The 15,381-nt window shown below is 32.2% G+C and overlaps 3 protein-coding genes across 3 annotated transcripts; 1 reads left to right on the top strand and 2 right to left on the bottom strand.

Moving 5' to 3' along the window:
* Positions 1 to 778: 778 nt before the first annotated feature.
* On the top strand, positions 779 to 3,444 carry LOC128159214 (myb-related transcription factor, partner of profilin-like). Its single transcript, XM_052822277.1, has 3 exons — positions 779 to 1,460; positions 2,585 to 2,735; positions 2,906 to 3,444. The coding sequence occupies exons 1-3, from the start codon at positions 1,154 to 1,156 to the stop codon at positions 3,156 to 3,158; spliced, it is 711 nt and encodes a 236-aa protein (XP_052678237.1). The 5' UTR covers positions 779 to 1,153; the 3' UTR covers positions 3,159 to 3,444.
* On the bottom strand, positions 2,929 to 5,664 carry LOC128159213 (putative nuclease HARBI1). The gene is made up of 3 exons (XM_052822276.1): positions 4,938 to 5,664; positions 3,793 to 4,108; positions 2,929 to 3,059 (listed from the first exon to the last, which is right to left on the bottom strand). Exons 1-2 carry the CDS (start codon positions 5,609 to 5,611, stop codon positions 3,805 to 3,807), a joined length of 978 nt encoding a protein of 325 aa, XP_052678236.1. The 5' UTR covers positions 5,612 to 5,664; the 3' UTR covers positions 2,929 to 3,059; positions 3,793 to 3,804.
* Positions 5,665 to 10,918: 5,254 nt separating this feature from the next.
* Positions 10,919 to 12,768, bottom strand: LOC128160145 (complement C1q-like protein 4). Its single transcript, XM_052823420.1, has 2 exons — positions 12,555 to 12,768; positions 10,919 to 11,469 (listed from the first exon to the last, which is right to left on the bottom strand). The coding sequence occupies exons 1-2, from the start codon at positions 12,688 to 12,690 to the stop codon at positions 11,057 to 11,059; spliced, it is 549 nt and encodes a 182-aa protein (XP_052679380.1). The 5' UTR covers positions 12,691 to 12,768; the 3' UTR covers positions 10,919 to 11,056.
* Positions 12,769 to 15,381: the final 2,613 nt, after the last annotated feature.

Raw genomic sequence — 15,381 nt, 5'->3', positions numbered from 1 at the left:
TTATATAATTATTTTACGATGAATAATAATTTACCTGGATTAAAGATAACACTAAAGGCTCCTGTCACAGGTTTGGTTTCTTTTTATAAGTCTACCAATAAAAAATCAAATCAATACATTAGGGAGAGAGAGAGAGAGAGAGAGAGAGAGAGAGAGAGAGAGAGAGAGAGAGAGAGAGAGAGAGAGAGAGAGAGAGAGAGTTATTTTAAGTCTGACATGGCACAATATTTAATTCAAAATAAACAAATTCTTATTAAAAGCGTTGATTTCCTATGTGTTGTAATAGCAAAGTAAAAAAGTGCATGCGCACACATATGGAAATACACATGACGGCTAAACGAGATATGTCATATCCTATTATCAAAGTTTGAGGTTGTGTGTAAATCTTGCAAATTCTTATTAATGTTTAATAAAATCTCACGGGTTTTCTGTTGTATATCAGGTTATCCATTTGTGCTAAAGAAAGTTGAAATTATTATATATCTTATTTTAAGGTCTATTTTGACAAAGACAATAACCTTTCATTTTCGTAGACACTGGCCAAAATTATCATATAAAAACGCACTTTGAAATAAAATTATTTATGTTTTTAAAATCCGTATTCACACTAGATAGCTGTGGAATGATTTACAAAAGGTACCACAAATCATTCACAAAATGATCCTCACTTATTCAATTGTTCACATTAACGATCGTTCAAGCGAAACACATTTATGATGGTTGCAATGAAAATGGAGAAAACATTTGTAATGAATGAATTGAGAAACAAAAACCTGGGGTCGTATGCATAAAAATTCTAAGAATTTTCTTAAGTTTATGCTTAACTTTCTAAAGAATATTCTCAACTAAGCAATATGCTTAATTTACGTTGCATAAAACTTCTAAGCAATATGCTTAGTTGTTCTTAGCTAAGCATATCACAATCTGCTTAAGTATATCGTTGCTATGTCAAACGTCACTTCCGCTTTCACTTTACTGTAAACAAATAACGCATGTGGTTTTAGCCAAATCCCAACAATTTGTCACTGTATCATTTGAAAATAAATTAAATGTAATAATTAATATGTTTTTCTATGATTTATTATGTTTATGGTTTTTGTAATACGGATAATCACTACGCGATATTATCGTCTGCTTTTGACCGGCGTTGAAAATGGCAGAAAACAAAGATGAGGGTCCTACATGTAGCGTACCGAAGAAGAGGAAACCAAACTGGACGACAGACGAATGTTTATATCTAAGCAAATTGGTTGATGAAAACAAAAGCGTACTTAGGTCTAAATTTGGGACAGGGGTAACGACAGTTAAAAAAAGGGAAACCTGGGGGAAAATTACAGATGCCATCAATGCCACCTCCTCTACCAAACGTTCGGTAGAGGAAGTTGAGAAAAAGTGGCACAACATTCAGATGAGAGGAAAGGCGGAGATTGCCGACGCAAGACGCAGTGCCAAAAAAACAGGTAACGAAACTATACTGTATTGTATCATGCGCGGATCTCGATGGGGCGAACCCCCCCCCCCCCCCCGGCAAAATTCATATAGCAAAATTAACAAGATTATGACCTATGAGCTTATTTTAAAGTAGACTGATTAAAGCTTTACTCATGACAAGTAAAATGTTATTTCGTATGTGAATTATGTAAGAAACCTTTGCATAACATCATAGACACATTACATATAACGAATGTCCATGATAAAATAAAACTGATGGATTTCGTACAGTGCGTCGCTTACCGTGACAATTGTGATAGAATTTCCAATATGAATTCACTCACACTTTCTTTTTCCATTGCCCAAAATTCCACTTGTTATTCGTATTGAGTATTCTGCATCGTCATAGCCCATTTGCTGAATGACGTAATCAATATATTTAGGAGTTGTGCCCCTTAGTTTGTCCACCCCCCCCCCCCCTTTTCTAATTTCCATAGGGTACAAATATTAAATATTTCCTATAACTGTCACTATTTTTATCGAATTTTGAAAACATCCTACTTGTGATATATATATATATATATATATATATATATATATATATATATATATATATATATATATATATATATATATATATATATATATATATATATATATATATATATGACCTTAATCTGGTACACTCTGTTTGCATTTAAGATATGGAGTTCTTGAAACTTACGAAGTTTGTGTTTTTGATGCATGGTTTTGCTTTTTTTTTTTAACTGGCGGGGAGCATTTCAGAAATAATGATGAATTTAGTATATTGTATTATCATACACCTTTGGAGACAATAGACATGTGCCTTCAAAATACGTGGGGGGTCTAGTATGACTCCAACATTTCAATATTTCCGTCTTCTCAATGTATATTTCGGAACAATTTTCTTTCTTGCGAGAAAAGGGGGGGGGGGGCTGAACCCTCTATGATGCTATGTGCCTAATGGTTAGGTCTAACTTAAGTTGCAAAAAAGTGAGGGGGGTAAGCCCCCCAGCCCCCCCCCCCCCCCCCGCGGTTCCGACGACTATGATAGATAATATATCCTATGTAATAAAAGGGAAATTTTAATTTAGTGTACATCTGAAATCAATCTTTTTGACCAAATTTGCAGGCGGCGGACCAGCAGGAAAACCCCTTACCCCATTAGCAGAGGCCGTAGAGAGTGTTATCGGAACTGATAACATCAGCATATCTGGAATACCTGGTGCAGTCGATACAACCTTCCTAATGCTTGACAATGAACACAATACAGCAAATATAGCGTATGTTTGATCTATAATACCGGGTATAGGCTAAATTTCACGACTTGTGAATAGGGGGTACGTTGCCGTTGGGTTGAAATGATTTTAAAGCATCCCTTAAATCCATTAAATATAAGATCAATAACTTTTTAAAGAAAGAAAATCAATACAAATTTATTATTGCTATGCAGCACGAGAACAGTTGAACAGCGGCCTAGTGCAGTGGTCCAAGATCTCCAAATATTAAGCACCAATGAAAGCGGTGACGGGCAAATTAATTTGGTTACCCTCCCTGCACGGAAGTGCAATACATGTAGCTGCAGCATCGATTCCTGTATGGGTGACCTACAGAAGAGAAAATTAGAACTGGAAATAAAAAATTTCACGCTTAGAAATACCCTTGTCAAACTCCAGATAGAGAGGCTACAGAACGACTCAGAGTGATGGATTTGGTGGATACATTACATGATCTAAATTAAATATAAATTACATAGTATTTTAAAATATTTATTTTATTTTATTGTATATTAAGAAATTATTTATTGTATATGTTGAATATGAAGTTTAAAGTTTTCTACGATAATTGAAAGTGAACATTCGTGTTGTTAACAGTTTTAATGTTATATATAAAGCTATATGCAAAATTTAATTGATGTTTTTAAAAGAAAGAATGTTTCGTTGTGTTTCGTGTTTAATATTTTAGGTACATAATGTATAAACCTTCTTTAAGTTGTACAATAAATTCAAACGCATTTAAAAGTACTACTTCATAAAACTAAATCTAAAATAAAACTATTTCAAATTACATTTATTACTTTCCGGCCCATTAATTCCATGTGGTTTCCAACAGGGCAAAAATAGCATTTACCGGTGTTATAGAAATGCAGCTTTAAATTACGAAGAATATGATTAAACAATATAAGTAACACGTTTTCATTTGATCATATATAACTATTCCAGTCCTGTCAGTTTCAGTGGAGCCATGAATTAAAATCGGTTTTCTTAATAAATAGAGGAGACTGCAAATATTTATTTATTTATAAAAGAAAAAAATTAAAAATTATTTACATGTACATACCTCATTTGTCATTCAAGTGAAATGGGTTGCGACAATATGGTTTCTGTATGCGCGACCATCAGCAGTTTGGAAGTCTCCAACTAAGTGGTCTGCATTGTCATTGTCGTCAGGTCCATCGTCACTGTCGTCTTCATCTCCGTGCTCCTGTGGTACGGGGATGTTAAACATCTTCGCAATATTGTGAAGAATTCCACATGCTGTGATGATTTGGCTGACTCGGTCAGGGCTCTGTCGAATTTCACCATGGAGGATGTGAAATCGTCTCTTCAGTTGCCCGATGGTTCTTTCCACAATTGTTCTAGTGCATTTGTGCGACCTTAATTAATTAATTCAATATCATGAAAGAGAGGTCAAATGGCTTTTACGTTATATCTGATGCATTAAATAATGAAAACATAAGAATTTTCCCGAGGTGTGTGTGTGTGTGTGGGGGGGGGGTTTATTATGTTTTCGGAGGGGTGGGGGGGGGGGGGGTCCGATGCCTATTTCGGTATCTTTACTATTCTGATATTGGTGGAAGCTCTTTACTGAATCTGTGTTGGGAGGAGGGGGGGGGGGGGGGGGATACGCCGGGACTCTAAAGAAAATCGAACCCGGGTGGCGGATCCGTTAATAGTAGCATACACTTGCAATTTAAACTGTCGGGTTCGTTATTTCAAATAAATTTATTCATCTTTTTTATTTGGGATTGGAGAGTTTTGAGAAAATTTTGAGAAAATTGGGACAAGAATAAATCACTCCGTGACTCGGGATGTAAAGTCCATTCATATATTAAGGTAAGCTGGCAAAAAAACTTACATGTCTGCTTAAAGCTGTAGGAGTATGCAATTTTATCAGTAATGTGTAAACAAGATAATTATATTTCAATACCTCGGTGTCTAAAACTTCGTAACTATTACGTTATTTTTGTTCTCGCACTGACGGAATAACATAACAATAAGATGACGTCATTTTTGTTGACGTTGCGAACGTTACGTTTAAATTCACTATGAAATAAATGTACATACTATTACATTGTTTGATGTAATCTGTTCAGTTAAACTCACAATGTCACTAGCTACTGTAATGTTATAAACAGTAACACTTTATCTATAATGTGTAGTGCAAACATATTAGAATTTATCTACTTCTACATATTTTCAGACCTGTTAAAACGAGACTGTGGTCCATTAGCTGGATTTAAAAATGGAGTCAACAGCCAGTCTTTTGCAGGGTATCCACTGTCCCCAAGGAGATGACACTTGACAGGCAAGAGACGTCTTTCAAATAGTTGGAAAAGTCCACTTTCTCGAAGGATTCTTGCATCATGTGTCGCTCCAGGCCAGGTTGAAACTAAGTCAAGAATTCTATGGCTTGCATCACAAACAAGCTGGACATTGATGCTGTGAAAGTTTTTACGATTCACATACTCTGGTTCATGTTCAGATGGAGCCATAATGCGTACATGGGTGCCGTCAATGGCCCCAATAACCCCCGGAAATTGTGCGATGCCAAAAAAATCAGCCTGGTGCTTCCTGATCATGTCTGGTTGTACTGGAAAGGATATAAACCTTCTAACAATACGAGGCTGTACGAGAGCAGTGGTCACCCTGTGAATTATTCTCGATACAGTGGATTGATGAATACCAAAATTGTCCCCACTGCACAGCTGCATTCGTCCAGTTGCAAAGTACCTCAACGTTACCATAACTTGCACATGTGCTGGAATACTATAATTTCTGTTTGTCGGAGGCTCAATAAAATCACAAATTAAATTTGTTATAAAGTCAATACCTTCTTGATTAAACCTAAATCTTGCCTGTAATTCTGCGGCCGACATGGATCTTAATGGATCAACTCTTGGCTTAAATGTTCTCTTCCTTCTTTCAGCCATTTTGGATTTACTTTTAAGTATATGCTTAAAAACTTATGACAAGTAAATACCATGCTTAACTTTAAGAATATACTAAGCATATGCTTAAGAGTTGAGAAGTTTTATGCAACATACTAAGCAATATGCTAAGTCAAATTTCAATCTGCTAAGTACAAATTCTGTACTTAAGAATATGCTTAAGCACTTAAGAATTTTTATGCATACGACCCCTGATGTATTAATTTAAGAAGTATTTTATTCAAGTATATAGATACATTGAAATGGATTGAACAGAAGGCATAATGCCTATTTATGCTCTCTCCTAGTTGATGTATTGACGAGAACTGTATCATTTGTTTTCAGGTTTTACCTTTTGATCCATACTTTGATTAAGGACAGGACCGTTGTCTTTGCAAGAATGAAAACAGTTATTGTTTCCATGCTCTCCTACTATTACAAGGGATTTCACGGTGGGACACGGTATGTACATAGATTTGTCTTTCTTAAAAAAAATACAGTTACAAGTAACATAAGACATTCAACAAATTTAAATTATTTACAAAACAGCTGTAGAGAAAGTTTATATTATAATATATTAAATTTATATTTGTACTGTACATATACATTTGTTGCAAGATGGTGATACTTTGCATTACCCCAAGGATAATTTGATTTCCCAGCGGCAATCCCTTCCAATATCCCAAATATACTTTTAATAACTTGATAATTATATTAAATGAAACGACATATACGTATACAAAAATGGTCGATTTCTCACAGTTTCAAAACCATCTCTTTAAAAGCAACAGGAAAACTTAATTTCCTATCTTAATTATACATTTTCTTTCATACATGTAATTAGAATAATGCACAGTTGAATCAATGTTCTGATATAAAAAGAATTAGATTATTAAATAAATACATTTTCATATACACGTTTACGTCGAATAGTGATACCGGCATTTTCATACCAAAGAAATGAAAAATCACAATGCTTATTTGGTAAACGCGATGTTTTCATTGCCCTGTTATGTTAATGTCTGGAGCAAACAGATGACACGTATAGGCCTATAGAATAATAAACATGTATTTTTTTTTATTTTGCTCAGCAATATTTAATGAATGTTCTATAAAGAAACAATAATTATACATTAAACTAGTCTAGTTTAAAAATGCATTGCAAATGTTAGTTCGCAGGAGCCAAATTTTTCTAAAATAAGAATAAATTATTTTAAGTAACTGCAGACGTTAAAGAAGCTGAAGAAGCAATTTTGTGTATATGTAAACTTTTGGTTGGCTAGATATATCCACGATGTTGATGGAAATAATAAAAATTACGATTGTCATAATGTAAGGCAAATTATGACATATTTAAATATTTGGTTTTTCTATCCTTACCTATTATTTATGCATATAATTGATACTGGTAATTTATAATGCAACAGACTTGAAACTATTTTACCAAACTGTTCCTTTCAACAGCTAGGTAATGCACTTGATTTAGTTGCAGTATCAGATGTCTCGGCACAAACGGAGCACCATCATAAAGAATGTAATTGCCTCATTGCTGCTGTCATTGGAGTGCTGTTTGGAGTCATACGTTTTTAGACCTCACAGAAGTTATTGCCTTCTGCCAACTGTTTAGTACTGAATGGGAATATGCATACTTTTATATTGACACATGAAAATTTAAGTTTAGGTATAGAATGGTAAGGTATTTAAAACATGTATGACATTTAAGCATGCATTTACTGTGGAAATACATGTTCAAAGATTTATTTTTCTAATTTTACAATCCTTATACTAAGTAATTATTGTCTTATTGATTCACTATTTATGACATTATCACACTAAAAGGTGGATGTTTCATGACGTTTGGTGTATACATGTACTTGAAGAACGAGACACATCTACATTGTAGGTGGTGGTTTAATATTTCATAACTTTCCATTAAACAACTTTATAATGTTAGGCTCATCTTATTTCAAGCATCTCTCTCTACATCAATATTTTTTAACAATAGTTGTCTATGTGGTTTTACAATTGCTGACAAAAGGTACCCAAAGGTTGCTTAAAATTGTTTATGTTTACTTACTAGTAGCAAAATTGTCTTGATTAAACGTTTTGTTTAATTTAATACGATTTTTTATTTGCTTAATATACAAATCTTTTATTTTTTTTTTTATTTTTTATCTTTTATTACAAATTTATTATTATTAAAGCAATACGAACTTGTAACTTCTTAATAAATATATTTTGGAATGTAAGCCTTTTAAAATACTTTCTAACTAATAGAAGATTAATATTTTACTTATAAATCTTCAATCATTTCGTTTTGAATTTTTATTTACTTTGATTAACCACATGTGCATCTAGTGACTTTTTACAAGTATGTATACATTGAACCAAAGTTATATTTGTCCACCAAATAATCTGTTAGTTAATATATGAAAAAAATCACGACCAGTTTTTATTCATAGATAGTGATACATATTTCTAAATGAATACAGTTTGAAAATCCGCAAAGTAATTTATATTACTTTAAGGCAAAAATTTCAAAACATGTCAAACCATCAAAATAATGAAAAAAGCAACGACAAATTTAGAAAAACAAAATATCACCACGTCTGACTCTAATCTCTGCAAAGAAAGGTCACTTTATTGAAACAATGTACCTCTGAATCGTAGGCTGTCCCATCTGCTGCATCATCTGTTTTACACATCTTTCTATTAATCTTAGATATCTTTTCATTAATACAGACGCGTAGTTTGATTTTTTCTGATTCAAGTCATAACATTTGTATAAGCGTCTGACTTGCCAATGTACCTCTTTGAAGTGGGCGTTTTGAGAAAATATAAGACGGCAATTGAAAGTCATAATTTTTCATGCCTTTGCTATGGTAGCCGAGTTTTACTTATTTTTTTAGTGGTTGGGACGATGTAGCGGCCTTGACCACAGTTTGACCTTGACATTTGCGGACATTCACGTACAGTTCTGGGTTCGTTAAATTTCGCCCAAAGCTTTCAGATTGTTGTGGTTTGCTGGTGAAAATATCGAGACACTTATAGGAGAGAAAAATTTTGAAATAACTTTTACAGATTTTCAAATATTTTAAACAATGTCAGGGAGAAAATTGACAATGGATTGAAATTGTGTACGACCTGTCGTATGACCAATCCAGTCACTAATATTTTTTCGACAAAGTGTCTTTACTCAACGGTCAATATGCCCGTTTTTAACATGGAACACTGTTACCAAAAACAAATATCCAATATAAAAAAAAACCATTATCATAAAGCACACGCTGCATGCAAAATATAAGTTCGATGTTTTGAAGTTTTGTCACGGGTAATTAATTTCAATCGGTATTGTCTTAATACATCCAAGTCAGTTAAAGTGCCACAATTTTTTTCGAAGAACGGCTCAAAGATATCGCAGGATATGTATAAATTTGGATAAAGCAACATCTGAATGACCAGAAGACACATATCAGAGCTCTGGAAAATAAGCTGTTATATTTTTCAGACACATTCAACAAATCCAGTTTAATTTAAGAAGTGAATACGTAACTTCATGGAGAAATTCAAAATGTAAAAAAACAATTTAAGGTGTCGAGCTAATGCTCGGCAGCCTTCTAGCAATCGTCTGGATTGGCAATCGTCCAAAAATTAATGCTCTGCACCGCCTTTTAAATGCGCACAAGAAATAAGTTCCTTAAATTATTAAAAGTATTACAAAATTTTTACTCCATTTATTCAACTACATTGTGTACAAAAAATCCAACTTTGCCTCCCTGGTTATTGACAACTCATTGGATAAGTATAAATTTGCCTAATAAAGAATGGCGGATGAATACAATAAGGTGTAAACATTCATTAAATATTATTTTAGTTTATCGCTTACATTTTATTTGGAGACCGTGCCCGATAGAAATAAAATTTGATATGTAAATTTATTTGTTATCGGGCACGGCCTCCAAAATGAATGTAAACGATAAACGTATCTAGTGATTTTTTGCAATAAATAAACACGATAATGCAGTCAGTTTGGTCGAGCATTTTAAATAGCACGTGTTGTGGATTTGTTTGTAAACAACCATAGGTAATCTTGTTTTAAACGGGAATTGAAATAAATAAAAGTATGTTTTATTATTATAAATAGGGACACACTGTAAATGTATTCAAGTTATGAACCTTGAAATATGTTCAAAGACTGTTTAAAGCAGAAAGAAAATATAATTTATCTTTGAAATTTGAAATATCTTAGATTTTTGCAACCATGACGAGTTATTGTATTATAAACGCATCACAACCTAATTTATAAGGAAATATACTGATTTTTTGTTTTTAAAGCACACAAAACATTAATCATTTACTTTTTTAATTCTAATATGTATCATTTGATATACGCGACTATTAGTACAAAACTTCAAATTATTGATATAATTTTATAAATCTATTTAAAAGAAAATGTCAGCTCGACGCCTTTGTTTTCAAAAATCGCTTGTAACAACGAAAACCGGTTTTGGGGCACTTTAATTGACTTTGGATGAATACCTGACAGTTAAGAAAACAAATCGGTTACAAAGTTTTGAAAAACTCATATTATTTTCTTCATTATTTTCAATTTATTCTATTTATCAAGGTAAACACTTTTTTATTAAGTGTAGTGCCGGCTTTTTGTAAATTAGAGAAAAGACGCTGCTTTTTCCGAAGTAGCAACATACATTTAGGTTTACTTGGTTTACAATAGAGTATAACATCTACTTTCTGTAAATCACCACTTTGAGGTGTCCTTATCTTTACCTAGCTCTTATTTATCATTTTCTCTACCTAGAAGGTCCAATATTACAAGGTACCTGTTTTCATAATGCTACATGCAACTTTTCTAGAACTTTTTGTCTTACTACTTTCTATTTCGCAAATACTGTCTTATCTTCACATGTTTATACGCTATCTCGGAACTTTACTAAGAGATAAGCAGGCGCTTTAGAACCAGATTAAAAACGGCGGCTGCTTACAGGATGATGTTTCTTTGTCAGAGAAGACGACAAAGGCAATTCAAGGACAGGGAGATAACACTGGATGATAAGAACACTAAATAAATATATAACAAATGTAAGATATGTTTTTAAAATTGAAAATTATTGCAGATATTTTAGTCATTTTAAAGCAATACATATATACTGTATTATGACTAACAGAATTACATGTAGTTCTTATCGTGAATCACAAATAGAAACAGAAACAAATCGTTTGACATTCATTGAGTTTTTTTAAATGAATGTTTCAAATTGATAATAATTCAGTGAATTTTTAAGTAGAAGTAAAAAGCATAATAATTCATTAAATAAAACTAATTTCACATACATACATGTACATGAATTATATTTGTAAATGTACTATTATCCCTTATGCCAGTTTAAATCCGGAGAAGCTCATTCTGGTATATTGATTACTTTCCAGATAATTTCCAGATTGCGCTGTGCCAACTCGGGCTAAAACGATGTCTCCTTTCGTCAAACTGAGAATAGTCATTGAGGAAGCAACAGCTCTGTCATCATGTTGTCCTGAGTCAGCTAAAGTGATATCTTTAATCTGGCCATTCTTAACAACTTCTACCGAGCATACAGATTTGTCATACGAAGTTGTGCTGGTATGGAAAACGTAGACCCCGTTTTCTGGAGCTGTAAAGTTGCCAGATCGTACATCATATCCGTTTCCAACATTTGTTTCAACTCGATCGTAGACAAAAGTCATGTATTTGGAAATGGCATTTATCTGAATACTTTGCGACATGTAGGCAAAAAAGGCAACCTGATGTCCTGAAATTATAATAAATCTTTTACTTTAATTTCTTGGTGCTCAGTCGACAAATCTTGCATTCACTGAAATACGTTTGTGATTGGATAAGATTGTTATACATATATAAATTATATTCTTTCATTCCGATCTAGCTTCAATATACTTATTAAAGTTTTTTTTTTTAAAATAGAAACACTTCAAAGGGGATACCGAACATCGGGTACTTTCCGTAATGATATCATTTTGCTTTTTTTCGCGAAATTTTCATAACGCAAAATATGTAATTCGCAGAAATATTATTCGATATTGTTTGCTGTTAAACTGTTTCATTAAAAACAGTTTCTTATTTTTCCTAAATTATGTAACGCGTAAAAACCGCAAGTACGGTACCTCTGTGAAATGATTTTTTTTAAATAAAAGAATAATATTTATTACATGTACGAAATATTTAGAACTTGTTTATATATATTCTTTATTCTAATATAGATATTATAAACAGGAGAATATTAATGAAACCGTCTGCAATGTCTCTTGTTTAGTGATATACTAGTACAGTATACGTTGAATTCATTACGGTGTTTGTAAGTTTATGTTGCGGTTAAGAAATTGTTTGGGAACATTAACCATCGTGAATATAGTGCAGCAATATAATTGAATCAAATGGGTTTAAACAGTAACCAAGTTTACTATTATATCATTTTGCTTAATTAAAGTTTGCTTTTAAAAAGCCGTGTATTTTTTATTGCTCTCTCAAAACGTTTTGGATAAAATCATAGTTATTTAAAGTTGCTTGATTCGATTTTATATGTCAAATTTTTTGCGCGCTTTTAACGATGACTCTACTTGTATGTGTCTATAAAAATTGTCATATGCATTACAGTAGCCTTCCCGGTCAATAAGCTTGGAAAATGATATGCCAAATTTGTTTACAATCGCACTTTACATCAGTTGGTACAGCGTTATTTCGCCCCTTATTATGATTCAACCCCCACGAATTTTATTTACTCTTTATTTAAAAAAAATACAATGCCAAAAATGCTAAACATAAGTAAGACAAAATACCGAAATCATGGAAAACTTGAACTGTTTTATGTACATAACATACCTGATTCAAGTAACTGCCCGCCTCTTCGTTGACTGCAAAGACTGCAAATTGTATTTTCCATTTCACTTCGGTCGCACGATTCTTCGCCAGAGGCAACACACAGACACAGAACGACAAAGACAAAACTTCGGAACATTGTTACAACGTTGTTTTAAACTTTGATCCAGTGAAGTCAACTTTTATGTTGTCACTGGTGGACACATTATCGTGCTTTATATTTATAGTCTTATCAAATGTGTAAATGGTATGAGATGACTAAACGAAACGATCAACAAAAGTTTCATTCATTATTTAGATCCTAGAAAAATATTTACGAGATTAATATATAAAAAAAATACCACGGTTTATAAACACCGGAAAATTGTCCGTGAGAAGATTGGATTGGGAGGCAACCTGCTTGATAACAGTAATAACAAAGTTATTCTAAAGACTTTTAGAAGCCCATCGCTGGGAGATTGAAGTTGAATCATTTTCTTTTATTTCCCTCTTTGAATGATTTTAAGCGTGACTAAATATCACAATTTCCACCTTGTTTTTTTTTAACAAAACATATTACAGACATCATTTCTTACTAAAGCATGACGTTTTCAGGCAGATTAATTTATTTTCATTTCTTTTTGGGGTGTCGAATTTTGCACATCAACAAGTTCTTTTTGCGAGTTTAACTTTTTTTGCAAACATGTCAAAGAAACGTCCATGATATATATTTTCTCAGTGCTATTTCATTATAAAGATGCAAGTTAGATATAAGAGTTTATAATTTTAAGCTAAATAATCAATGCATGGGCCTTGCTTTTGTTTTGATAGAAGTTACTTTGTAAATATACGGCAAATCGTATGTTTTCTGTTTATAAAATCTATACTACTATATTAGAATAATAGACTCGGATTTTTGGGCTTCAATACCGATAAATCGGAGTAGTACTGTGTTTTGTTTTATATATATATTATGAACATCATTGGTACTTGAAGATTACCAATTTGTTGTTTTTTTCTCAATCAAGCTTCGCCAATTAATAATAAACGAAAATTCCTCAAAAAATTCCTCAAAAAATCATTTGAATTTTTGGGGATTTAACAATCTTGCGCATGCGCATTACATTCATGCTAAATCACCAGAGGCTCTTTATTTTATGTTTCCGCAAATATTACATTTAAATGGATAAATTTGGAAACGACAAAAACAAATGCGTGTTAATTTTCACTGGAATTTTTTTCTGTTCATCAAAGAAAATACTGGAGATAACTCTAACAACCTGCATTTACTATTAAAAAAATCCCGAGAGTTTCATATGTCAACATGGTGTGTAAAAAACGTTGTTGAAATATGTTAAATTCTGCAATTATAGAATTAAACTTTTCGAAGAAAGGTATTTACAGCTTCAAAATGGTTTGTTATGAACAATTTGACTGTTAATTTCAATGCAACTTTATTAATTTTGAATTCTCCAAAATCGTTTTGGAGCGATTCTCTAGAGTGTAGTGAAATTAATAGCATTATTGTAGGCTTGAAGTGTGCTTATGCAAATGTCAACAATATTATACCGTATTTCGATGTATCTATTTTGTAAATGCCCGATATCATATGCAATGTCAACCCGTACACGCACGGGTAAAGTCTAGTTATTAAGAAAAATAAAGAGTTAATTTTGTTTGAGAAATTTTTGGTCAAAGATGTGGAAATATTTTTCATGCACTTATATGTACGATGAACAATGGAATAGTTCAATTTAATATTTGTCTTTTATCTGTTAAGTAAAAATTTAATGCTTTTTGCATATTAATAGAAAATTACATTGTTAATAAAGATGTGATCATTCAAAAGGCTCTAAGATATTTTGAGGCTCATATAAATCTCTTCACGTATCATTATATCATTTAAACACAGTGCCGTGTCGACTGCATCACATGGCTCTACAGTGAAGTTAATTTGATTATTCTAATATACTAGTTATATGATATAGGAAACATCTAAAAGTCAGGATTTCGAAGCAACGTGTACAGGATTTAAATTGAATTTTGTACCCACATTTTGTCCTAATTATAACACATCATTTTTATAAGTATTTATCTGTAAATAGTAAATCTCACTATTCCAATATTAATGATACTATTGATATAATTCTAAAAAATAAGAGGTTATATTATGGATATCATTCAATAATTCATATTCAAATTTATTGATCTAAAATCTTATATCATATCACAAAACATCTTTGAATCGCATTTTAAATAGCTCAGGGTTCAAACGATGATCACTTAATGATACATGTATGAAAGAATCAAAGAATTCGCTTCTTAAACGGGTCCTCTAGGTTTCACAATAAAAAACTAAAAACAAACTATCTGGTAATTTTGCAGTGACGCAAACATGAAAGTACCCAGATGATCACGTGCAATAAATAGGGCGAAGTGTTCCGGGTACTTTCAAATGCAGAAAGGTTGTCAACATTTCCCTTTGTAAACTGCAATTAATTTGTTTGCCTTCTTGTTTATTTCCCTTGGTAAAAAAGACAACGTGTCATTGAAGAAATTTGGGAGTATTTTTCTTCATCGATTTGTATATTCTCGGTAAAATTAGTCAATATTGTGGAAAACGGTAATCTTTTGGTTTCTTTTAATCTTTGGAGGTTAAAATATTCATTTTGAAGAGCTTAAACAATTTGCAGATGATTCTTGATCAAATGTAAACAAAACGTTTGTTTTTGATTTAATTAATTCATCTGATAATGGAATTGAAACATTTTACAGCATTATCACTTATACAAAAACCGTATAACGTTTATTTGAACTTGGTTTTGACTTAAAGTAGATCCAGTGTACTGTG

Source organism: Crassostrea angulata, chromosome 8 (assembly GCF_025612915.1).
Source record: "Crassostrea angulata isolate pt1a10 chromosome 8, ASM2561291v2, whole genome shotgun sequence".
Taxonomy (NCBI): Eukaryota; Metazoa; Mollusca; class Bivalvia; order Ostreida; family Ostreidae; genus Magallana; species Magallana angulata.
This window is presented reverse-complemented; position numbering and strand designations above follow the sequence as displayed.

Coding starts and splice junctions, on each gene's coding strand:
- LOC128159214 (XM_052822277.1), top strand. CDS start 1,154: ATGGCAGAAAACAAAGATGAGGGTCCTACATGTAGCGTACCGAAGAAG. Junction 1,461..2,584: donor ACGCAGTGCCAAAAAAACAG/GTAACGAAACTA, acceptor CCAAATTTGCAG/GCGGCGGACCAGCAGGAAAA. Junction 2,736..2,905: donor CACAATACAGCAAATATAGC/GTATGTTTGATC, acceptor ATTGCTATGCAG/CACGAGAACAGTTGAACAGC.
- LOC128159213 (XM_052822276.1), bottom strand. CDS start 5,611: ATGTCGGCCGCAGAATTACAGGCAAGATTTAGGTTTAATCAAGAAGGT. Junction 4,109..4,937: donor CCACAGTCTCGTTTTAACAG/GTCTGAAAATAT, acceptor TAATTAATTAAG/GTCGCACAAATGCACTAGAA.
- LOC128160145 (XM_052823420.1), bottom strand. CDS start 12,690: ATGTTCCGAAGTTTTGTCTTTGTCGTTCTGTGTCTGTGTGTTGCCTCT. Junction 11,470..12,554: donor CGGGCAGTTACTTGAATCAG/GTATGTTATGTA, acceptor TTATAATTTCAG/GACATCAGGTTGCCTTTTTT.